The 24773-nt window shown below is 38.9% G+C and overlaps 3 protein-coding genes and 2 long non-coding RNA genes across 5 annotated transcripts in view; 2 read left to right on the top strand and 3 right to left on the bottom strand.

The window, feature by feature from the left end:
- Positions 1 to 15220, bottom strand: part of LOC148737968 (coiled-coil domain-containing protein 162-like) — a gene marked incomplete at its 5' end in the record, with an annotated part of 30536 nt that extends 15316 nt beyond the window's left edge. The window contains 23 exons of the mRNA XM_088749369.1: positions 36 to 149; positions 428 to 492; positions 1678 to 1816; positions 1989 to 2051; positions 2589 to 2673; positions 2896 to 2970; positions 3482 to 3537; positions 4338 to 4404; positions 4921 to 5018; positions 5803 to 5965; positions 6714 to 6814; positions 7114 to 7164; positions 7435 to 7528; positions 8069 to 8220; positions 9512 to 9571; positions 9733 to 9885; positions 10089 to 10226; positions 11028 to 11118; positions 12288 to 12348; positions 12670 to 12721; positions 13450 to 13581; positions 13877 to 13945; positions 15107 to 15220. Coding sequence (XP_088605495.1) covers positions 36 to 149; positions 428 to 492; positions 1678 to 1816; positions 1989 to 2051; positions 2589 to 2673; positions 2896 to 2970; positions 3482 to 3537; positions 4338 to 4404; positions 4921 to 5018; positions 5803 to 5965; positions 6714 to 6814; positions 7114 to 7164; positions 7435 to 7528; positions 8069 to 8220; positions 9512 to 9571; positions 9733 to 9885; positions 10089 to 10226; positions 11028 to 11118; positions 12288 to 12348; positions 12670 to 12721; positions 13450 to 13581; positions 13877 to 13945; positions 15107 to 15220 — 2193 coding nt within the window. The remainder of the gene's footprint in view (positions 1 to 35; positions 150 to 427; positions 493 to 1677; positions 1817 to 1988; positions 2052 to 2588; positions 2674 to 2895; positions 2971 to 3481; positions 3538 to 4337; positions 4405 to 4920; positions 5019 to 5802; positions 5966 to 6713; positions 6815 to 7113; positions 7165 to 7434; positions 7529 to 8068; positions 8221 to 9511; positions 9572 to 9732; positions 9886 to 10088; positions 10227 to 11027; positions 11119 to 12287; positions 12349 to 12669; positions 12722 to 13449; positions 13582 to 13876; positions 13946 to 15106) is intronic.
- Positions 15221 to 15722: 502 nt separating this feature from the next.
- On the top strand, positions 15723 to 19673 carry LOC148737966 (uncharacterized). The gene is made up of 3 exons (XR_015997452.1): positions 15723 to 16376; positions 16946 to 17001; positions 17695 to 19673. It is a non-coding gene; the product is annotated as an uncharacterized LOC148737966 (long non-coding RNA).
- Positions 16380 to 16875, top strand: LOC148737967 (uncharacterized). The gene is made up of 2 exons (XR_015997451.1): positions 16380 to 16700; positions 16797 to 16875. It is a non-coding gene; the product is annotated as an uncharacterized LOC148737967 (long non-coding RNA).
- Positions 19025 to 23622, bottom strand: LOC148737964 (cholesterol 24-hydroxylase-like). The gene is made up of 4 exons (XM_088751411.1): positions 22647 to 23622; positions 21653 to 21986; positions 20984 to 21056; positions 19025 to 20850 (listed from the first exon to the last, which is right to left on the bottom strand). Exons 1-4 carry the CDS (start codon positions 23253 to 23255, stop codon positions 20841 to 20843), a joined length of 1026 nt encoding a protein of 341 aa, XP_088607537.1. The 5' UTR covers positions 23256 to 23622; the 3' UTR covers positions 19025 to 20840.
- Positions 20343 to 20774, bottom strand: LOC148737965 (thromboxane-A synthase-like). The gene has a single exon (XM_088749368.1). The coding sequence runs from the start codon at positions 20772 to 20774 to the stop codon at positions 20343 to 20345; it is 432 nt and encodes a 143-aa protein (XP_088605494.1).
- Positions 23623 to 24773: the final 1151 nt, after the last annotated feature.

Here is a 24773-nt window from a genome sequence, read left to right as displayed (position 1 = left end):
TTTTGTGTTTTTTTGCAGATATGCTAACCGCTAACCTTGTAAGCAGCTTCGTTCCCAGTAGATAGGAAAGTGTCACGCACTGAATGGCTGATGGAAATATCGAACTCCAAGAACATATTATCTCGCCGCTTGGCAAGGAAGTCTGCAACCTGCAACAAAGAGAAGTATAATAGTTGGGCTTCCATAAACAGGCGATGAAAAATGTTGTAAGAAGAAACTCTGAGTTTGCTGACCCGTTCCTTCAATGTAAGTCTTCACTCTCAAAAGCCATGCTTGATAAGTTCTTTCTGGTTTCAATATCAGCACAGGGAAAAGCAAGCACGTGAAGAGACACAAAGCTCTAAAATTGACACTACATTCCGAGGACTGAAAATGTACGAAATACATGGCAAACAGTAAGGAGAAGTATCGCATCTAGTCCGCGTACCTCTTGAGGATCGTGCGGGTTTTCCAGATGGTTTATTTGTTTCTGTATTTCGCGTAACTCAGCACCTGAAGTAACAAGTGAAGAGATAAATATGTAGTAGGATATTTTCAAATACGAAGGGTTAAAAGTGGTAAATCTCTTCAACTAGCACAGTATGAAAAACAGAACTTTATTGGGTCGTCAGTCTTCACCATAAGCGTGAGCGAAATAAGAAATAAATACGTATGATGCACGATCCTCGCAGTAGAGAGCGCTATTTATGCAATAGCGAAAATCAGACCTGAAAAAAATCAGGCCTGTACGGGATTCGAACTACTGACCTCTGCGATACTAGTGCAGCGCTCTACCAATTGAGCTAACAAGCCAACTGGGAGCAGGCCGTTAAGTTGATTTGTAATAAACCTGTGATGATCCCAGTTGGTTTGTTAGCTCAATTGGTAGAGCGCTGCACTAGTATCGCAGAGGTCAGTGGTTCGAATCCCGTACAGGCCCGATTTTTTTCAGGTTTGATTTTCGCTATTGCATAAATAGCGCTCTCTACTGCGAGGATCGTGCATCATACGTATCTATAACCGCAGTTCAAAATATATGAACTTCATATATTCATCGTATAAGAAAAAAAGAACGCGGTAAACGCAGTAGGTAACAGAATTTTCGTCCCCGCAATCTCATAGGAAGAAAAACAAACATGAAAACAACAATAGCAACACCAACCACCTTCCATTATCTCGAAGACTTCGTTACATCAAGGGAGCACGGTAGAATTCATTTTCCCTTGATTTCGGGCGTCTTTCCCGTATTTCGAGTCGCCATGTTGCTTTTCCGCTTTTATTCGCTGACCGCTACTCTCGCCGCTTCGCGGTTCATCTCGCCTCTTCGGGGCTCATTCGTATTAACCTCGGAAAGTCGCCGCTTCGCGGCTCAACATAGCGGTCAGCAGATAAAAGCAGAAAAACAACATGGTGACTCGAAATATGGGAAAGACGCACGAAATCAAGGGAAAACAAATTCTGCAGTGCTCCCTTGGTTACATAGGGATTCATGAGAGCTTAGCTTGCTGCAATGCAGTGCCCAGGTACTGTAGATGGCACATCCCTCGTCAATAAACTAATAACACAGATTTATGACTAGAACACAAAGCGCGTGAAAATGCAAGAGACCCCTCGAAGTCGCCACTGGGTCTAGTTTTGCATCCGAATGAGGTAAGAGCTCTTTAAAAGTTAACGCCTTCCTCTACACTGTATACTCACCGATGCCCTCGGTGCCTCCCCAGTCAGCGGTCACCCCTGAAAATTCTAGCTTCTGGGATCCAAGTCGGGCATGCGAGCTACCGAGGCGGGCATGCGCACAGAGATACTGACAAATGTCGTGAAGCGATGAAATCAATTGCTGATAACAAGAATAAAAAGGAACCGCATCACAATAAAATTTAAGTAGATCATGCATGCATCTTTGACCACAAGAGATCTAAATATGGGAATAAAAGACTCGGAAGAGAAAGGTAAAGTTAGTAAGTTGGTGAAAAAAAAAAAAAAAAAAGATCATGACAGGGACAACCCACCAGCATCACTTTGAGAGCTGCATTTCTTTCACCTCCTTTCATTTTAGAAAACATCCTTGTTACCTGAAAATTAAAATCGTGCACTTGATTTTAGAGCTTTTCGATCGAGTGTAGTTAAACCAAACCCAAGGTTATCCCAACAACCAATAAGAAGAAAGATAAAATACCCTTGGGAACCAAAGAGAACTCAAATGAACCCAAGCCAACCATCCAAAGCGCGGGAAAAGGTGGGTGAGCAAGTCGCGACCAATCAGAAGAAAGATAAAATACTCTCGAGAATCAAAGAGAACTCAAAGTGAAACCAAGGTAACCGCCTAAAGCGCGGGGAAACGCGGTGACCAAGTCGTGATTGGTTTTGGTTTTACATGCGTGGTCGAGAGAGTGGTGCGAGATTTTTGGAACAATCACAGAGTAAAGTAAAGGAAAAGCAATGATTCCCGGATCACTTTCGACACACATTTGAAAAAGGCATGGTGAGACAGGCGTTGAGCTCAGTAAAGACCAGTATGACCATCGATATTCCAAGAGGTGTTAAGTTATCATTTTTTAAAGCTTTTAAATTGAGTATCATATTTGAGTTTTTAAATATTTTCCCTTTACCTCGGTGTAATGAGGAATAAACCAGAGGTTTAATAGACTTTTGCCATCGGACGACAGCAACCTTCGGGGCCTGGGTCTGAATTGCCTGAGATTAAAAAAAAAGCGTATGATGTGAACGTACAAAATAAATCTTCAACTAACTATGAATAAACTCGGCGACATCCACCTATTCCAAGTTGGCCTGTTCGAGCATTTCAGAGGGAAAGAGGAGCGCGAAAGGGCACTTAAAGCTGTGCATAAGATATCGTAAAAGATAAAAACTAAAACAAAGTTACGAAGTAAAAATAAGGTGTCATGTATAGCGTACTTGGGATCAGAAACCAAGTTATCATCTTCTTCCGACTTCTTCTCATCCTCCTCACCAATAACAAAATGAGCATCTCTGAGAAAAAAAATAAAACAAAGAAAACAAAGAAAACGAAAGTAAGAAAGCCGTCACCAAGCCAAGAAGTCAAGGTTCGATATGTTTGGTTAAGTACACGAAGTCGAGGCTTCGTGTGAACTTTTCCAGTACACGACGCGGCCGTGCTGTATCCAGTGGTCCCGGAATAAAGTCCTCCTTCTTGCTGCTCCAAGCGTTTGTTTTCGGTTGCCCAAAGTTCAACTCTTTGGTTTTACTTTAAACAAAGCCAACTGGTTAGCCAGCCCCCTAGCAAATGGCACTTTCAACCAAGTTATGCCAATGTGATTGAGTATTTTTAGTTCCTATGGTACAGACTGGGTAAACAGTGCTTGTTTCACTCTTGTAGAGGCGCATTCGGAAAAGTCACGACATGGACTTCAGAGACTTTATTTGAAAACTATAGGGTTTGTTAAGTTTCTTTTGTTGTCTTAAATTTCAAATCATCACTTCGGGTACAATAGAGAGAAAAAATCAATTTTAATATAAGTACCTCGTGGTCGGAAAGTCCGCCATTAGATTTAATAGACTTGCAGAATAAGCGATTATCTACAGAATACAGGAGAAGCATTAAAGAAAATCAATAGAAAGTAGGACTAGTACTAGAGAATGAACTTATTTCACTCTTTAAGGTTAAAATAAAAGTCTTTGTTATACACATAACTATCATCAGTGTTGAGCGACATTCAAAGACACCTGTGAACCATGCACAGCCAGTTCGCACCCGCAGTGTCTATTTTGATGAGCTGATGAGCTGATGAGTCTCCCACAATTACTGCGATTGACATAGTTTACGTGAACAATTTGAGAGGGGTCGACCATTTAACTTTTGAGGGGGGGATGGGTGATTTCTGGTCATAAAGAAATGTTTTGTTTAGCTATCTGCTGTGCAGGATATTTTTTCCGTTCTAAATGCTCTTTTTTTCTGTTTCATTTGGGCTGCATGCAATTTTCTCTTCCAACAAGCGCTTGCAGGAAATTTGTTTTCAAAATTACCCACCCCCCACCCTCAAGAGTTAAATGGTCGGCCCCTATTGTGATCTTTTCTGCCCATTTCACCCCAATGTTAACTTTTTACAAAAAAAAGTAACTTCTGGAAATTTGAGGTTTCTGCTAATGGCATCACCATCTTCAACGTGGCGGCAACCACAAAATATCAACTTCGGTAAGATAGGAAGATAAAAAACGAAAAAGTATTAAAAGAGTACAGGAAATGGAGAATACCAAAACTCATAACGGCCAAGCATCATCAAGATGGTCGTCCACAAACGCTGACGTCGGCCATAACATGGCACACCCAGGGGAGGCATGTATGCGGCATAGGGAACTTTGCAGGATAAAATAATTACCTGAGACTGCAAGGAATACTGCGACACTCTTTTGTGAAGGTTTTCACAGAAATCCCTGACTAGTTTTCTAAAGTGAAGAAACACAGGGATAAAAAAAAAACTAATCTAGAAATACATCTAATGAATGAAGAGGGTAAGTTTCTAATTAAATAAAGTATGGTGCTGCGTCAGTGGGGAAGTATGACAAGATACTTTGGTTTCATCAACTCATGATCAGTTGATGATGAAATCTGGCCACCGTGAAGAGTTTTAAAAGCTCACGTTCCAGGCGTTTACCCTTCGTCAGAGGCTATAAGTTCGCGGCAATTCAATGTCAAAACATTCTACGGGTAATCGGAAGGTTTCCTTTCGATCTTTATGGCAAACTCCATGTCTCACGTTCGTGACAAATAGATTGACAAATTATTAACTGTGTTGATGTGAACTGACTACCGTTCGTAGAGAGAGATCCAAAGCTGACGATTCCAGCACTCGCCCTTCGTCTGCGATTAATGCTATCAGTTTCTGGACAAAAGTCACCGCCAAACTGTTTTTCTGATTTTTTCCCACAAATTTCTTTTTACAACTAAGTGATTAAAATCACCTTTTCAGCTTGATGACCTCATCAATGTTCTTCATGGCAGTTCCCAGTTGTTCCTTTTTGTGGATATAGTCATTGAGCATTCTGTCTCTCAAAAACGTCTGGAACAACAAAACGCTGTGTTATTCTTTGCCGGGAAACTGTTCGGGAAATTTTTTCGGGAATGCCTCCGTACAGGGCTCGACACTAACTTTTCAACTTAATAGCCAAGTGGCTAGTGACATCTTAGATGTTACGACAATTTCAGTTTGTTTAATAGCCAAACTGGCTTGAGGAAATCGAAAACCACTTGCCAAAACTGAATTTCTACTAGTCTGTGGCTATTTAGCTACCGTTAGTGTTACCCTATCGGTGGCAGAACTTTAGTTTCCCGAAGTCAAAATCTTAAGATAAACACAACCGTTTCGTTTTATTCTCTCACACCTACTCTGTAGTTAAAAAAAAAAAAAAAAAAAAACACTCAAAGCGACTTGCATCACTACACTCTCGTGTAGTGTCAATAAACTCAACCAAAGTTCGGGCCCAGTCTCCGACATTTCATATTTGACAGATTACAAAGATATAGGAAAGATTTCCAGTTCATAAACGAAAGACCAGCGAGGAAAAAGCAATATGGGGTTGCAATTTAATGTGTTTTTGGCAGAATCAAACATTGTGCAGGAAAAAAAAAACACAACACGATTTAACGAACCTCTATATGACGAAGTCCTCGGTATAACGAACGATACAGCTTCAGCCCGGCTAAAGTTACGGTAAAATGTATGCCACAAAACCTCAATATAACAAACCCTCGATATAACGAACCAATTTCCCCAGTCCCTTTGCACTTCGTTAAATCGAGTTTCCATTGTATTAGTAAAGAAATTTTCCTATTCTGCGACGCACCTTCTCCAACTGTACCGATACAAAAACCTCCTGAAGTTTACGCTCAAACTCTCGGTCCAGTCTCTTTGTGGAGAATGATGGAAGATGAGCAGACGTTACCTCGCCTGAACTTGGCCGACTAGCAAAGGAAGTGTCATGCGAGGAGCCTAGGGACAATCCAGCACTGAAAGCGAATCAAATGTTAAGGGAGTCAGGTTATCGCTTGGAAGGACAAATGTTGTTTTGGTTCAGGCTTTGCTTACTTCTTTCGTGTAAGTACATTTGAAGCGACATTTCAGTCACTATATTTTACCCTGTAGAACCGATTACAAAATGGCTAAGAAATTAAAGTCCTCAAAAATACTTCTTAAAAAAAAAAACAAAAAAAAACAATTTTGGTGATTCAAATAACTTGCTTGATGCGAGATGTTACCAGATAATTTGGCTTTCTCAACTGAGTTGATAATGTGAACTGACTACCGTAAGAAGAGAGATCCAAAGTTGACGATCTGAGCATTTGCATTTGAATCCTGTTTAAAAAGAAATATTTGTATATATGTAAACGCTCCTGTCCTGAAGCCGCGAGTTAAGCTCTTTGTCCTTCGCCTTTGTTTTGCCTGCGAGGACTAATTCAATTGCTTCCTCGAAACTGCGGATCTAGATCCTCGAAAGGTCCTTCGAGCGTCTCTATCCTCGATTCGCGATAGTTTCGAGAATTGACTCGACACAGTCAACTTTTCAAAGTAATATGCACCAGAATCTTATCTCCGAAGTTTAAAAAGATAAAAATCTGCGATGATCTTTCCGCCCACTTTGTTAACTACCTCCTCTGGCTCTTAAATTTCCCTTGGGATTTGCAACGTTAAACAAAGCACTTTTATGACATTTTTCATCTTGCAGCTTTATTCATGACTATAATTCAGGACGAATACCTTTTCTCGGTTTCTGCTTCCTTCGCTTTTGCAGCTTTGATGATTTTAGAACAACCGTCGAGTTGAAGAATGGATGCAATAATAAGATTCTTGTGAACAACCTATACGCAAAGCAATTAGTAAAATACTAGAGGTGTTCAAAGTAATTACATTATAATCAAATCATGTAACAAAACGATTAATCTAAAAATCACACGGTAAACAATAATTATAATAATAATAATAATAATAATAATTTATTGAGCATACTTTATAGATATTCAACAAGTATGCATGGAAGTGGAGATATCCATTCAACGCTTGCACCGAAAGGGAGATAACTTGAAAAAAACAATCAGTTTAGTATAATAAATTGATAATTCTATTTATGTTTCTGCTTGAGAAATTCATTCGTACTTACCTGAGCCATTAGGATCGTTTGTAACTTTTCCACCCCTGTTCCTGACATGATCTGCAATAAAGGGATTCTGATGACATGTGTGGTTGCTAATGGTAATTGAACTGAGTAAAGTCCAAGTCGGTCTATGATCGTAGGAGTGATTAACAAGGTCCGATCTGTTAATAGTGAGTATAATTTCGGACAGAATTCGACACCTGTTTCATGAAGTGTAGACAGTCTTATAAGTTTGGACCTCGATCTCGCTCAAGCCCTAAAGAGCTTTGTCTCTACTTTTTTTCACTTTCTCGCTGAGTTGTTTTTAGGGCTGTGTTATTAACAAACCTGCAACAGTCCTTCTCTTGTGCGAAAGCTGAAGGTGCCCAAATGCTTTTCATCCAATTCTTGGATGGCTAGAGGAGTATATGCTGGTGTGTATCTAACAAAGGAAAAAAAAACGTTTGAATTCCAGATAGGGTAGGAGAAAAGGAAGGAAAGTGCAATTCAGAATAACCCAGGATACATGCATTCAATTATAGACATTGAGAACCTATCCTTTACATAGAATTAACATAATGAACAAAAAGCCACGATTGAAATAAAATTATAACGTAAAAGTTTAACAACATAAGTCCTGCTTTTCCTCTTCTTCCTCTCATTTTTGGAGTCGAGTTTCAAACGTAACTCAGGATTCTTTTGGTTTTACATACAAGGGTCTTTGAACTACAAACCTTACGCCATCCTTCTAAGATGGCAGATGCAAAACTGATCACAATCGCGACTCTTCAGCGCATTTTAAAATATTCGTTACATCAAGTGACACTGAGTTATGATTTGGTCCTTCGGTTATTTTCCTTCCTTCCGATTGGCCGTCGCGGCTACTTCGGTTTTGGTCCTAGAACCTTCAGTTAGGAACGTTCTGAATAAATGTGACTTGACTTAGCCAGCACAACAATGAAGAAAAGGGTTGTGTTATCACCTGTCTACCCTACTATCGTCTTCTTGTACCACGGTAATGAGAACATTTTGTAGCTCAGCATCTGGTTTTGCCTGTGCAAAGTCAAACGATACGGCACGAAGAAACGCATGGTATTCATCAAATCCAATCTCTTTGGCTTGTCGCTTGTATGCCTGCGGAAAGGCAAATATTGTTAACTCCTTAAAAGTGATCATAACCGAGCTAAACAGGAGCAAATTTCTGACTTGACGCAAGTCTCTTAGCGTTGGAAGGGTTTAAGCGTGATCACAGGCAGCCCAAGCTCTCTTTGAGAACCACACAAGGAACACAATTTGCACATCGATTTATAAGGATTTGTATGGGATATTCTACAAGATAGCCATAGAGATAGTTAAAAGTGAAAATATTAAATAAAAATGGCTTACCTTATTCCATACGTGTGTTGCTTGCTCCTGGTGTCGTTATTTTAACGATTTCACTTGATTTAAGTGGTTTTTTTTAATCCTGGTTTTCTCTTCTTAAAGGGAAGACAAGGCCGAACACTTCTGTCCAGACAACCTCCCGAACGAAGTAAAAAATCCCGAGCTAAAATGTACCCACGGCCACAAATCCACCGCAGAAGTCAAGGGCAAAGGTTGACCTTTCATTTCGATTCTCTAGCCACACAATCTCGGCCCTGCGATCGACGCCAGGCAGCTCTTCGTGTCCTCAGTGAAACGTTAAAACGTTTGTAGACATCCGAGTCTTTTTTCAACACGACACAACGACCGTTGAAATTGGCTTGGTAACCTCGTCATGTTGGCAAAATAAGACTCGCGGGGGTACTAAACCCGAGGGGATCCCGGGTTTTACAAGAGGTTTTGTTGACAAGTTGAGATCTAGTACCCCCGCGATTAACTATGCCCGAACGAAGTAAAAAATTAACTAAAATGAAAAAATTAATTAAAATAAAAAAAACCATTAATTAAACCATTAAGTATGGTTCGGGAGGCTGTCTGGACAGAAGTGGTAGTCCTTGTCTTCTCTTTGAGAAGAGAAAACCAGGATTAAAAAAAACCCCTTAAATCAAGTGAAATCGGTAAAATAACGACACCAGGAGCAAGCAACACACGTATGGAATAAGGTAAGCCAAATTTTATTTAATATTTTCACTTTTAACTATCTCTATGGCTATCTTATAGAAAATCCCATACAAATCCTTATAAATCGATATGCAAATTGTGTTCCTTGTGTGGTTCTCAAAGAGAGCTTGGGCCGCCTGTGGTGTGATGCAAATACGATTTGCCTTCTGGCTCAGAAAATGACTCAACTACCTGATTGCGTTGTGAGCAAGAATGTTCTAACCATGGTGATTGGGCGGCCTTTGGCCATGATCCACATTACCACAGGCAAATCAGAAGATTGCTACGATAGGGTTAAAGAAGAGATGAACGCTTTTGTCGTTGTCCAAAAAAACACACATACCTTAGTGACTACATCTGTTTCCTGTGCAGCAGTTATAAGCCTGTGTCTTAACGCTATAACCTGAAACAGTCAAGGGAAAAGGAATGATCTTCCAGAGATGACGGATCACTTAAGCTACCATAAAGGAGAGTTTTCCACTTTCAAGGGACATGGAAAGCATAAGTGATTCTTTGGGACCCATTGAAGATTTCACGAGATACTTAATCAGTCACATTGCTCACCTCCAACAGTTTTGACCAGGTTTCTGTTAAAATCTTTTGCTTTTCTTTAACAGACTTTCGCCCTCCTTTTTTGGAATTAGAAGCTTGGTTTACCAGGGACTGCGCAACCTCACAAACAAAGATAGGATCTTCCACAAATACTTCAGAAAAGAGCTGAGATAAAAGAACAATATTAAGGTGTTAAATATTTGCACACTGATTGTATATTGAGAATAAGTTCTGTATGTCACGGAGAAAGTGCCTGACTAAAAGCATATATAGGAAGTTCGATGATCAACCTTTTTAGAAAATGAAAATGTTATCATTGTGGAATGCGCAGTGGCACAACCGCTTGTTCTTCAGGCTTTGGTACTTACGTCTTTCTGTGTCTGCTGTGCAAACGAGTGGCCAGTTGGTTCTCGACTGTCCCATTCCTTTTGTGCTACTTCATATAAGCGGCGTTCAAGTGAAATCATCTCTCCTGTGCTTTTTGGTTTGTGTATCTGGATAAACATCTGATAAGAAACAAGATGTTTCACTAGTTGGAAAGTGATCATAGAAGAAATAAGAGGTATCCTCTCGAATCTAAAAAAAAAAAACAAAACAAAACAAAACAAGAAAAGACATGAAAATTGTACCAATATTGTACCAGTATTGTACTAGTAATGTACTAGTATTGTAACAGTATTGTAATAGTATTGTACCAGTATTGTACTAGTGTGGCACCAGTATTGTACCGGTATAATATTAAGTATATAAACGAAATGCCAGGGTTTAACTCTCTAACTCCCAATATCTGATTATGAATTCTCCCCTCAAGCTGCTACACATTTCTTTGTCAATTGCTTATGAGAATTTGGTGTTCAATCAAGGTAACAACTTCTATCTGATAAGTTTGAGTATTCTCATTACCTGTTTGCCGGAACATGTATGGATATTATAGGGAGAAGTTACAGTTTAATCACTTCTGGGAGTTAAGGTTTAAGGAAGCAAACATGACGACATCGATGAAATTCAATATGTTGACGAGACTTGGTGAGCAAAGGTTACGTTGACACCTTAGTTTTTAGAACCTGTTTGGCACAAAATAAAACCAAACAGTTTTTCATAGAGTTGTAAGAGCATCTTTCACCATATTGAAGGTTTAGTAGGTCTCGATGAATAGCGTGCATCGTGGACTGCCAAATGAAAGTTTCCAAGAGTAATCCATACATGCATGACCAAGTGAGTTTTGTTTGTTTATTTGCTTTTTTAAAGGCACAGCTCAGCACTCTAAAGGTCTACCAAGAAATACATCATGCAAATTACAGGCATACCTTTAAAGCATTCTGCATTGCCTCGTATACTCTGCTGGCTAGACCGAGAGATGGATGGAATTCCAACATGTAGACGTACCTCAGAGCGGGTCTGTGATGAAATCCATTCATAGTTACTTTCTGATAAATGCATCATTGTTGAATGGCATTTAGACTACAAAGAGAAGGTTTCCAGCGAAAGTGTATCGCACAGCATGCTTGTAAAACAATTCATCACTGGTGCCTACCCAGAGACGCCTGTATCACAGAGGCAGCATAGTGGAGGAAGCACCTGTGAGGAAGGGAACTCGCAACGGAAAGGCCTACTGACAGCAAATAAGTCTGAACAAGAAAAAGATACCATGTTGCCGTGCGTCTGTCAGGGGTTTCATTAACGTTTGCAGCAAGAAGGCAACTGGTTTTCACAGGAGGGCAAAACTTTTTGAATTGAACTTCTTTACAAGATAAAATTTCCTCCATATGGTCAAACCAGATATGGGCAAAACCAATTTGCCCAGTGCCCGTGAAACCCCTGCATCTGCCCAGTAACAGATCACTGAAGGCGTCGAAATGTTGGAAGAACAAAAAAGTGGCACACAAAGCTCGGCTGAGTGTTTCACTGACGACCTATCACCGTACAGACTCACGGAAACATGGAATCTATTTGCTTTTTATAACATGACCAAGGTAAAGCGCGCGCTCTGATTGGTCAATTCAGCGTCCACCATTTGCCCCTGGGTGTACACTGCTGACGGGAGCAAATACGAAGACAAGTTTTCCGCGCGCGCTTGTTTCTTCTGGTCACGTAAGATTGGTTAAATTAAAGGGAACTCTTTTGCTACAATGTATCAATGTTATGTTATACATGTAAAAGAAATGGTTAACACCACAGCGTACAATATTGAGTTACGGATGCACTTGGGTGGTTTGCTAAGCACTCAAGAAGCTAGAGTCGCTCTCGGCTATCGCCCAGCGCGACTCTTATGCTTCTTTCGATTGATTGATTGATCGATTTCGTGCTAAGCAACCTCCCGCGTGCATCCATAACTCAATAGTGTACGCTGTGGTGTTAACCATTGTTAAATATGATAAAAAAGAAAAATGTTGGTCATGGTGACGTAATATATGCGTCTGTGATAACCATAAAGAACCAATCAAAATGCATGTGCAGTTTAGCTTATCATAAAAATATTGTATACACACAGAAGTAAACTGTCTTCGACGAATAACAAATTAAATAATCCTTAAAATGGCTTAAAATATCTGCATCAGTTTCCTCACCGACTGGTGTTCACCGCAATATGCTGCTGAGGAATGATCCGATGTGGAAGACCAAACAATGCTGTAATAGATAAACCAAAAAAAAGATTATCGTCTTATCGAAATCATTTCATTAGGTCAAAAATTAATCTTTCATCCTTTGGCAGCCGTTTTGTTTTGTTTGTTTGTTTTGTTTTGTGTTTTGTGTTTCGTGTTTTTGTGCGTGTGTGTGTGTGTGTGCGTGTTATTGTGAAATTTACTCAGAACATGTCTTTGTTTCATTAAACCAAGTAGATGAAGTGCTGAAGAAATAAATACATTCCCCTGTCAAATAATAGCATGACCTACGAAAAGCTTATCATAATAATAAAGTTCTCAAATCAAGCAGTGATTTTCGACGTACTAGAAGTATCTTCCCTAGAAACTTTCTGAATGTCCTCTCGTTCGTCGTCAATCTGAAATTTATATAAACAACTTTATGATCTTTCTTTAAGTTCGTTTGCAAATCAACAAATCAACTTGAATGCTGCACAATGTAATTTTAAGATTTTGTTCAGTGTAGTTGCAGCCTTTACACCCTAATTTAAGTATTCATTTTTCTCCACATCGTTCTCTTTACATTTTTCTAGTACTGAAAAAAAAAAAATTAGTTTGTAAGTCAGGAGCTTTATAAATTGGAGATCCTTCACCATAACCTTTACGGTATCAAGGGGGGTACTATGAGGAGAAATTAGAAGCCAGGCACTCTAAAAAAAACTCTCACAGGCGGAAAAAGTCATTAGGGAGTTTAAGGAACAACGACGGCGACTTATATTTTACGAATCTCACGATACTCCCAAGTCATTCAGTTTGTTTCTCACAGTCAAAACTATCTCGAAACTGAATGTGGAACATAGAATTAAAACAAAAGTTAAATTTAAAAGACTTAGCCGTCGTCGCTCATGTTCTCCAGACAACACAAAATTTGGTCATTTGCAGAGGACGCAAAGAAGTTTACAGAGCACGTGCACCTGCTGTACAAGGCACGTGCACGTGCTCTATAAGGCGCGTGCACAGCCACTATTCTGCTTAGTGACGTTCCCGTTGCTGTTGCCGCCGTGGTTTTCTTAAACTCCCTCGCGTCTCTTCACTGGATGTGTCGCTTGAATCGAAGTAAAGCAAAATAAAGGTTTCCATACTGTACCTGTTTGTCCAGAATTGACTTGATTAAGTTGCTGTGAAGTCGCAAACAGACACATTCAGCTCGATACGTCTTCACGAAGTAGTCAGCAGAAAAATCGTATCTTGGTCTCGAGTACATCACGTTAATGATAATCTGAGAAGGAAAAAAATTATCAAATGAACTATGACACAGTATGTCTGTCTTGAAAAATTTATCACCTACAAATTTCCCAACGTAATCCTTATCAGTGTCCCGATCAGTAATATTGATCGACATCTATGTTCATATACATGACTATCTTGCTAAATTCTAAGGAAAACATTCCAAGAAATTTAGAAAAACTATCCAAACGACTAAAAAAAAACAACAACAACAACAACCAAACAAACAAAATATATACTGGGGATCTCTCTCATGGAAAATTGAGATCATTTAAACTTTAACAAACCTGAGCGAGCCGTTTCTTTTCTTTTGGGTCAAAGACATGATGATAAGCTTCCAGATAACAATCCAAAAGCTGGAAAAACGAGTAAATAAATAAAAAAACTAAAAGACAATAAAAATGTCTTCAAACAGTAGTTTGTCTTTAAGGGGAACTGTGGTGTTAAAGGTTTTCGCTCTGATTTGCACTTAGTGTTTAATAGTTTTGGCACCAGAGCGTTGTACCAGGGAGTCTGGGGACCAACCCCTCTTTTTATTTAAAGACGCGACGAATTCAATATTTAAAATAACGGTCAGCCAGAGATAAGGTAAAGGTCTATAAGATGTATGGAATGCCCTACTAATTGTAAGTTACATTTCATTGAACTCTCAAATTTTATTCTATATTTAAAAAAATCTGAATTTGTTTTTTAGTTTGACTTGCTTCCTCTGGCAACCAGTACAAAAATAAACGGGTCACCATACATCTGTAACCTTCAAAGCTACAGTAACGCTTCGAAACGAAAGCGCAAACCACGCCCAATATGGACGCTTTAGCAGGGCTCGACTCTAACTTTTCAACTTACTCACTAGCCAAGTGGCTAGTGAAAACTTAGATGTTATCACAATTTCAGTTTGTTTACAAGCCAAACTGGTTGGTGGAAATCCAAAACCACCAGCCAAAACTGAATTTCTTCTAGTCCGTGGCTAGTTGGCTACTGTTAGTGTTGGCCCTGCCTAAGTAGTCATGGCGACAACGGCAAAGAAAACGTTGATTAAAAAATTAATTTAAATTTATAACAAGAATTTCGTGAATGGCTTATTTTACGGCGCCACACCTTAACCTCAGCATCATGTATATGAGCGGGGTTGGGTTCCAAATTTAAACTTGAATAATTTAGCGTCGGTCTTTCAATTCTCAGACCACGTACGTTTTGATGATTTCACTTTGTTGTTTGGCAGAAGATGGCTAAGAAGTGTTCAAAGTTTTAAAATGCACGTGCACAGCTATTATTTTGCAAACTAGTTCTCTTGTTCTATCACGTCCTCGTTGCCATTGCCATTGTGGTTTACTTAAGATCCCTAATAAGATAACTCGAAGATAACGGCCAGGAATTGAACTCAACATTTCCCACTCTAAGTTCAGCGCGCTAACCTTGAAGCCAACATGTCTGTCAGCTAAATGGTGTAGATGCAGCCCTTTTCACTGCTTTTAAACACTGCAGGTTTATATAGATTGTCTTATCCGGGCAATTACCTGTCTCTTGTTTTCCAAATATGCAGCTTCATTTGTCCACAAATCTAAAAGAACAGCAAATCTGCCCACTTGCTGATGTCCATACGCTGCCAGATCAATATGATCTCCCTGAAACTAACATAGGCACAAAAACATTATCAAATCTTTCTATTTTAGCAGGGATGATGATTTTTAGCGCTAACCTTCAGAAACTAACCTTCAGATTTCTAGCCAGCCTCAAATCTTTGTCTTTTTGAAGGAAATGAGTGGCCACAAGAAGAAGTTCTGTCTCCAGTTCCCTGTTGTAAAACATCAAAACATTAAAATGCCACAAGACACAAACAAGAAAGCCTCTAAACTTGTGTAAACTTTGCTTGTCTTTTGCCGCGCCTCCTATAGTCTTTTTTAAGGAAAGAAAAAAATAGGAACAACTCGTAAGCTACCTTTCACTGGTGTTGACGAAAAATGCACTTACTTGAAGCTTGCAAGCGCCGTATCGTATAGGATGTAGTATCCTCTTTGATCCTGAATATGAACCCGACCTTCCCCGGTAGTAAAAAAGTCATCATGATTTTCAACCTGGGAAAAGGTTTAACACAGGCTAAAATTGTTAAAACAGCAGAGATGCGAAAAGCTAGAGTCGCTCGCATCTATCGCTTCGCATGACTCATGCTTAGCAACCTCCTGCATGCATCCATGCTGTGGTGTTCACTATTTTTCAATTCAGATGGGCATTAATTGAAGCCTTTGAAAGTTTAGATTTAATTCAAATTCACTTTTATTAAATCAAATTAATATAGATTTATATGTGTGGTAGGTAATAAACTGTTTAACCTCAAGGGGTGTCTTTTACATGCAACTTCTCCTTATGACTCCTTACCTTATTAAGCAAACAGGTAATGAGAATATTCAAACTCATCAGGTACATGTAAAAGTTATCTTGATCCAACACCAAATTCTTGTACCTAAGTTACAAGGAAATGTGTAGCAGCCAGAGGGGAGAATTTACAATTACATCTTGGGAATTGAAGGGTTAGCAAGCTTCTGTGGAAGTTCGCTTTTGAGAGCTTCAAGTTTTAAAGAAGCCCTGTGACATGCAGTTGTCCTTAAACAAAACTCCAAGACAATATGTGATACTTTATATCAATTTGCTGTTCATTTACAGCAGAAGTACCTCAGTTGAGTATAAGATACTTTGTTTTAAAGGCTGAAGAAAATCTGTTTTAAATAGGATTGTAGCTCTATTAAATCAACTATGCAGTGTTTTGATTCTAGATACTTCAAGCCTTAGGTGTCACGTTTACGGATACGAACTCTAATCTTTTTTACTTATGTAACTATTCCGTTTTTAGCACAAAGACACTAAGAAACTTTCAATGACTTTCTATTTAATTTGTTAGCGCGCTTTGTTTGATTTCTGTTCCGTGACTAGCGAATATCCGCTCAAAGCTAGCTACATAAAGCTCTGTTCATTTCTATTTCCCGTACGTCAAAGTGTAAGAACTAAATTCGCCTTCTATAAGCAAGTAGCTCAGTTGCGAGGAGTCACTGTAGCGAAAGCATTTCGGAGCCGAACGAAGTTTAGGAGTTCTCTACCCCGGAGTCAAGATCCGATGTAAGTTACGCTTGTAATATTCCTCATTTTTATCATTTCTAGTTTCGTAGTCTTTCGGTTTTCCTTATCTCGAACCTTCATGTATCCGTTCTATAGTTTTTACCGCCTGTGCTGTACAAAGACTGCCAGCTTAAGTGAATAAAGAGTTTGATGCTGCTGCTTGTCTAAAGTTCAACACTGTGGTTATACTGGCGAACTCCGGTGCACAACACCACGTGTCTGCGGCATCGGGAACGCGACATTAGGAGAAAAACCGGAAAATCCAGTAACTGCAATGGACATTGTAAAGAAAGTCTATGTTGTAAGTTTTGTCAAAATTGAGATTGAACTAATTTCTTTCATAATTACATACTTTGTATTGTAGCTGAGTTTGCAACAAAATCTATTTCACATTATTTGATATTCATGAGTGGTACAGTAGAGAGAAAAATAGAAGCTGGGATCAACACTAGCAGTAGCCAACTAGCCACAGATTAGTTGAAGTTCAGTTTTGGCTAGTGGTTTTCGATTTCCACCAGCTAGTTTGGCTGCTAGAAAACAAACTGAAATTGTTGTAACATCCAAGGTGGGGTTGAGGGTTAAAATAATGAAGATAAGTAAATATTAAATCAATAAATAACAACTTTATTTAAGAGGGGGTAACACATGACAGTAATTCAACTGATGAACTATAGTGGCCCTCAAAAACAACTGAAACAAATAATTCAAATTGAACATATAACATGATTAAGAATCTGAACTGGCCAGAGGCAGACCAGCTGGCTATGTACAAGCATTGCCAAGGATTTGAACTCGGAACTACCTTGAAACAAATCCAGGTAGTGGTCGGGGCAGGAATCGAACCCAGGAGCAGTGGATTGTGAGTCCAACACGCTGACCACTTGACCACACTACCTCCTTGATCATAGTCAGGTTTTTCAAAGGTGTTCAATTAATTAGTTCTTACTTTATACAAATCCAATTAATTTACAAACTGATCACACTTTTCACACAGGAAACTCCTTGGTACCTTCACAAAGCAGCTGAAAACAATGTCAACCATCATCTAACCAAACTGGAAAAAGAAGGACAAGTTTGTGAGTCTTTTTTAAACACATTTAGCACATGATTGAATCTTTTTAGATGACTTGGATGTTAATTGAGACAATCTTCACACCTCTGTAGACAGCAAACCAGTGAAAATTGAAAGTGTAAATGCTAGCAATAATGAACTTTATAGTACATCTACTTAATACTTAGGGAGGCAGTGTGGTGTGTGGAGAGCTGGGCTGGAAGTTAACTTTTTAGTCCACTTGTAAAGTTTTGCTAGTAAGATTTTTTTCTATCAGCAAACTGGTGAGACAACTAGCAAATTAATTACCACTGGCACTGGCGCTCTTACTCAAAGAATACATTTGACATGGGTAATGAAAATGATAGCTCCAAAACCACAAGGAACAACAACAACACACGAATGCAGAGGTTTGGCACAGAGCCTCAATCAGTGTAATACTGCTGACCAGTGACTATCAAAATGCTCAGCATTCACTGCTTTATTTTCCTCAGATGTCATCTGTATAATATTTATTCTTGCATTTGAATAGCTTTCTCCAAATGTTTGGGAGACATGGATGATTCTAGCTCTCTTGAAAACGTTTGCTAGTGGATAATTATTTTCTCACTCACAGATTATCAAAATTACTCTCATTTTGTGAGTTTGCGAGTGTTAATTTCGAGCCTTGGAGAGGTTAGGGTGCTGGACAGTTTGTGTAATCTGGTGGTTCCCAGTTCAAGTCCTGGTTGTCATGAGTTCAACTACTTGGCTGTGTTTTGAATAATTATAACCAACTGGGCTACCCCCAGCCAGTTGAGAGTTTTAACCTCTATGTTTAGTTACACTCTGGTTGTTCCAATATATTACTTAATTAGTACATTATCACTTGAAATTTATTTTTAAGTTCAATTGATTCAAGCAGTGGGAAAAGATGGAAGAGTTCTCTGTAGTCCTGTTTCATTGAATTTAGAGTCAAATACAGAGAATGGCGAGTCTGCTTCTTGCCAAGTGGCATGTTAAAGATCAACTGCTGATTCAAGTAAACTCCTAATTTTACTTACTAATAGATCAGTTCTCAAGACCTGAAACTCTATGGTCTGTCAATTATTCAGGCCCTTGCCTCTCTTTTGACAGTGAAAGCAGACATGTATGACATTATAGTGACTATGGTCTGTGTCTTGTTGCTATACAGCAAGGCAAACAAGTTTTGCTTTCATGACAAGGTAACAGCCAAAGATCTGGAACAAATGGATATCGCATGTTGCAGCTGAGAAATATTATACAAATCAGAGACCTTTCAAATTATATTGCTGAGACAAGGACTAAATTATAAATTCAAACAGTCTCAGATCGCTAAAACTTTCAACGCTAGTGTTGACAATAACTTAATATTTGCCATGGGCAAATAGTATTTTCACCATCTCTAGACACAGTTCTCTTGATAGATTTCTTCTTTGTACACACTTACACGTTCTAAATAGTCACGTAATTGAATAAATCTTGCATTCTGATTGGTTAACAAAGAGGTATTATAGCATGGAATTGCGAGTTAAAAATGTTTTGCAACTCTTATTTTTGTGCTCAAACAAACAATATTATCGCTGTTTTCTTTTTTTCTTATTTTGTATTCAATTATGCGATTCAAGGAAGATCCATTACCTGACTCTTGAATTCCACACTAAATTATAATTGAAAACTGATGTTACCCTCATTGCTTTGTAATTTGTGCAATAACGGTTTTCACATGGAATTCCTTCAACAGGTAATGAACTTTTCCTGTAGTATTATACTGTGTTCTGTAAAGTGTTCTTGTCTGTAAATTCCAGGAGACATTAATTTTTGAAAAAAATCTCCTTAATAAGAAATGTACAAGTCAAACTAAGAGCAACAGGTGTACTTGAACATGTAAGAATAATAAAAGTACCAATTAGTTCAACTTATATTGATTGATAAATTTATAAGCCTCTTATAATTATATCAGAGGCAGTTCTTGTGCCGTTGAAGATGATATTACTTGTATTTAAGAGATTGTAAGGAAATAAAACTATAAATTTCACTAACACAAGATTCATAATCTCTTGTGGAATCCTAAAATTCCTAACCATTACTTTTCATGACTGGCACTTAGCTTCCATGAGTTCTTTTGCTTGCAAAGTCTGTGAGAATTCCATGAATTCCAGGGGCTTTCCATGAACTGCACTAACCCAGTATTAAGGACCTTAAGTAAACCACAACGGTGATGGTAACAAAATGTGGCAAAACAAAAGATTTGATGGGCAGAACAATTGCTTTAAAACTGTGTACATTTCTTAGTCTATACCTCTGAATAACAACAAGAATGTGAAATCATTAATATTTGCATAGTCTGAGAACAGAAACTGAGCCGCAAAATAATTATACAAGTTTTCATTTGAAACTTGATCTGGTCATGTACGCTTTGCTGAAGTTCAGGTGTGGTGCTGCAAGAGACAGTAAATGAATCCAGCCATTTGTGAAAATATCCATTTTTTAATTGACGTTTTCCTCTAACTGCTTATGGTCCTTGGTATAATTAAATTTTCAGTTGCTTGAATCAAACATGCATGTTAACAGTGTTCAGTTAACAACAATCAACGCAAAGTCAAAGTGCAACGAATCTTGTCCTTTGGTGATAGTGTTGTCTTGGGTTCCTCATAGTTCAAATCCTGTCCAGGAACCAGCTCAAACTTGAACGACTTCAGAAACCGTGACATGAGTACCTTGAACTCAAATTCGGCAAAGGTCTGACCGATACAATGCCGTGGGCCAAGTGAAAAAGGAATGTAGGCATAGTGTGAATGTCCTCCTTCCTTTTCATCATTTAAGGTTGAAAATCGCTCAGGATTGAAGTTCTCAGGGTTGTCCCAATACTTGGGGCTGTTGTGTAAAGTAAACACGCCGATATTTATCAATGTTCCTGCTGGTATTCTGTGCCCCCCTAATTCACCAGCCTTATACATTACGCGAGTGAAACCAGGGACACTGGGGTGAAGCCGAAGTGTTTCTTTCATGGCAAGACCCATGTAACTTAGTTTGCCAAGGTCATCATACGAAACACATTGATGAGAGCCAAGGATATCATCAACCTCTTACACTAACCTGTAACAAAGTTGAAAGGAATTTATCCCTGATTATTACTCAGGTCTCTACATTTTACAGAATGCTGTTGAAATGTAGTGGCATGATGAATGCATACTAGATTGAGAGGAGATTTTTGTAACACTTTACTCACTTGTTTTCAACTTCAGGATTCTTTGCTATTTCAGCCAACATAAAGGACAAAGCTGCTGAAGTGGTTTCCTGGCCTGAAAAGTGAATGAAAATATTGAATGATTTGCTTTGCAAGCACCATGTTTAGTAAAAAGGAAGAAAGATAATGAAATTACCAAGTGACTTTTGAACATTTTGGCTAATATATTGTTGGTGAAAGAGAAAGAATCTGAATGAGATCAAAACTGCTTACTTTAAAAGGATGTTGTAGTTAACTTTTTTTTACTCCATTATTTGAATTTGAAAGTTGTTCAAAGCATTCCCCACATTTCCTACATTGTACATGTTATATTGTGAACACATGGTGGCCTCATAGTTAGTGCAGATCAATTGGTTCAGGTTAGAGCCCTGGCCTGAGGACATTGTGTTGTGTTCTTACATGTAGGCAGGACACTTTATTGTCACAGTGCCTCTTTTCATTTAGGTGTTTGTTAAATGGGTACTAAAACAATGTTAATGCTGGGGAGTAACCCTATGATGGACTAACATGGCATCTTGGTGGGGGGGAGTACAAATACTCCTTGTTGCTTCATGGTACGGAAACCGGGGCTAAGTGCAGGCCTTATGGGTTACTTGGCTCATAAACAGACTTCACTTTAACATGTTATGCTATTGTCAGTGCTTGTTATACCTGCAATAAAAAATGTGATAAAATGATCCAACATCTCTTCATAGTCCAACTGAGTGTCTTCAGGAGCTAACTTCAGGATATAGGTGAGAATATCTGATGGAACATCATCACCATTCAGTATTGCCTTTCTTCTCTCATCTATGATCTTCTTGCCAGTATCCCGTAAAAAATGAACTGCTGCAATGACAGTGTTTTGATAGCCATAGGTTGTGAAATCAATAGCATGAAGAGGATGGGATAAACACCAAATTGGAGCAACTAAACACTCTTTAATGGCTGCTGGAAACAAGGAATCAGAATCATTGACAGCATTTAGATCAATTCCAAAGGCCACCTGAAAAAGAAAGAAAGTACAAGCTTTATGCCATACATATGCAGAAAGGTCTCTAGTGTTAGTGGTGCAACTCCAAAAGGATACTGAGTAGCCTAGAAAAAAAGTTTTAAAATGGGTCAGCCATGAGCTGAAAAAATAATGATGTATCTATTCAGCACCACCAAACAGGCCTTGTGTGGGGGGGAGGGTAATTGGTTCAGTTTTGGCTGGGTGCAGTGTACATGCTGCTGGCCTTTCAGTGCCCCTACTCTATTACAGTCTATTCTGTGGCCAATTATAGACCCATCTTGGTTACATTTGGAAATAAGGTAAAAACTTTTTTGAATTTCCCCAATTTTAATTCCTTTGTTAATTTCCAGAATGTTTTACCCCATTCTAGAGTTAAGCTGTTGAAAATGCAACCCCATTATCATCAATGCAGTTGTAAAATTGTGATCCCACTCAGTAGTAAATCCTCCATAGCCCAAAACGAGAAATAATCCACGCGGAAGGGGGGTAGGCACTCAAAATCTGGACAGTGAAAAGGAGGGTGCAGATAAAAAAAGGTATGCTCACTATTCGTTATTCGGTAGAGTGGTGAGTTCATTTGTATCTCCTGAATGTCATTCATATCATTAAAATTAAATTGCATCTTAACTGCGAAATACACTCCTCACGTACCTTCCCTATTATATCCAAAGTTATCCGGTTAAACTCATCTGCCATTTTCACCTCAGTTTTACCATCAGCTAATTCAGTCAGTCTTGCCAAAAACACATCACAACTCAAATTAAACTGTTCCATAAGCTCCTTTAAATACTTCCTGTGAAATGCAGGATTGATTGCCAGCCGTTTGGATTTCCATTTTCCATGATCAGTCTCAGAAACAAGACCTTTACCCATAAACCTCTCCTTAAAGAGGAAACCAAGCTGATCGTAAGACCAAGCATCTTTGGGGAGATTGGAGGTAATCAGCACTTTTTTAACTAATTCGACATCTGAAACGTAGACAAACGGGATGTGAAAAATCCAGACGATTATCACAGGGCCGTACTCTTGGGAAAGAAACTTGAAAACTTCGAAGCCGTTGGTGAATCCATGCTGTTTTTTCAAGCGTTCGATTGTCTGTATGTTTCCTCGGAAAAATCCATCTCGTTTAGGACCTGGAATGTGATCAAGTGTCTTGTGCTTATGTTGCAGATAAACCACGAAGCAAAGAACAAGGGTAAATACAGTCATACACAAAGTTATAAAGATGAAATAGAGAACAGTGAAAACAAAGGACGCCATCTTGGTTTTCTAAAGAATCCTTCCCAACACAAGTAGAGTGAGGAGAGTTATTCTCGTAATTTCAAACCGTTGAAAAAATGAAATAAAGTTGTCCAAAATAAGCTATGGGTCTATCGCTGGATATTATAGGTCCTGGTTGCATTTATCAAGGTAAAAGGACCAAAATACCTCAATTTGAGATCATAAAACAAAACGCAGACCAAAAACCAGCAATGCACCTACTCCTGGACAGTAAAAGATTTGGCAACTCGCCCCAGTGCCTTTGCGTTAAGCAATATGGCGAATGGCGAGCTATAGCTATTCATTCGAGTTTAGTGAAGACGACGTGAAGAAACTTTACACCAAAGTAATTGGCAGAAAGAATCAAATCGATACAATTTTAACTCTTTTTGGGCAAAGGAAGGCGTTCTCTTTTTCAGCGATCTCCAGTTGTGGACACATCGGTACAGGGAAGTCATTTGTTGTGCAGACTTTGCTGAGAGACCAGTTTGCAGAGTATGGCAGAACTCGACGAGATCTCGCGCGTGCAGAGCCATTTTTTGCCGCGTGCACCGCGTGCAATGTGACCAAAAACTCACGCGTGCAACCCAGCGCACAGGTAACTCAGGCTCACTGTTTGTGTCACGTACAAAGGGTTAAAAAGAGAGAACATATGGGGCGAAGTTTAGGTTTGGAAATTTGCTTGAAAATGGATATAAAAATCAATGAAACTTACCATGGGGTGATTTTATGTTTTCCTTTAAATGTACACGAATTTTTAGGAAAAATACTCTTCTTTATGAAGGAAAAGTGAAGAAGTGTATTTTTCCCGAAACTTCGTGTACATATAAAGTACAACAACAAATCACCACATGGTAAGTTTCATTGATTTTTATTTCCATTTTCAAGAAAATTTCCAGACCTTAACTTCGCCCCATATGTTCTCTCCATTTAACCATGTGTACGTGACACAAACAGTGAGCCTGGGTAACCTGTGCCCAGCGTGCATGGTGATGCAGTGGTTGCAGTTATGTGCCCCGTTGGCTCGCTAAGCGTTGAGCTTAAAGAGAATCTAGCAATATAGTTAATTTTCCTCACTCAAAGCGGTCTTTGAAAAATTCGAACACCTTTTTATGCAACCGAATGTAACGCGATTTACAGCTTTTGGAATTCAATCGTCAATGGAGCATTGGAGGCTGCGCATACCTAAGTGACAACCTCTGGGGGACTGAGACTAGGCGGATTGAGAGTCACTGACAGACATTTGTTTCTGTTTTTTATCACAAATATCGCCAAATTTATAACTAAGACTTAAAAAGAGATAAAACTGAGTGCTAAATAAATATTATCAACTTTACTGTAACTTGCGTCTCTTTCAATCACAGTAAACATACAGTTTCTTGGCTGCACGAAAATGAACGTACAAAACAAGAACAAAAAAGGTTCTGCTTTAGTTGGTTTCAACTTAACATGAAGCGGTATTCCTCAACATCCTTTATTCTTTCGATTGCATCTGGGTGTTCCTTTACAATTCTATCA

This window comes from Stylophora pistillata, chromosome 2 (genome assembly GCF_964205215.1).
Source record: "Stylophora pistillata chromosome 2, jaStyPist1.2, whole genome shotgun sequence".
Lineage (NCBI taxonomy): Eukaryota > Metazoa > Cnidaria > Anthozoa > Scleractinia > Pocilloporidae > Stylophora > Stylophora pistillata.
Note: the sequence above shows the minus strand (reverse complement) of the source record. Positions and strands in the feature narration are given on the sequence as shown.

Coding starts and splice junctions, on each gene's coding strand:
- LOC148737965 (XM_088749368.1), bottom strand. CDS start 20,774: ATGGGTCTTGCCATGAAAGAAACACTTCGGCTTCACCCCAGTGTCCCT.
- LOC148737964 (XM_088751411.1), bottom strand. CDS start 23,255: ATGGCGTCCTTTGTTTTCACTGTTCTCTATTTCATCTTTATAACTTTG. Junction 21,987..22,646: donor CTTTGGATATAATAGGGAAG/GTACGTGAGGAG, acceptor TTTCTTTTTCAG/GTGGCCTTTGGAATTGATCT. Junction 21,057..21,652: donor TATCACATTTTTTATTGCAG/GTATAACAAGCA, acceptor TTCACTTTTCAG/GCCAGGAAACCACTTCAGCA.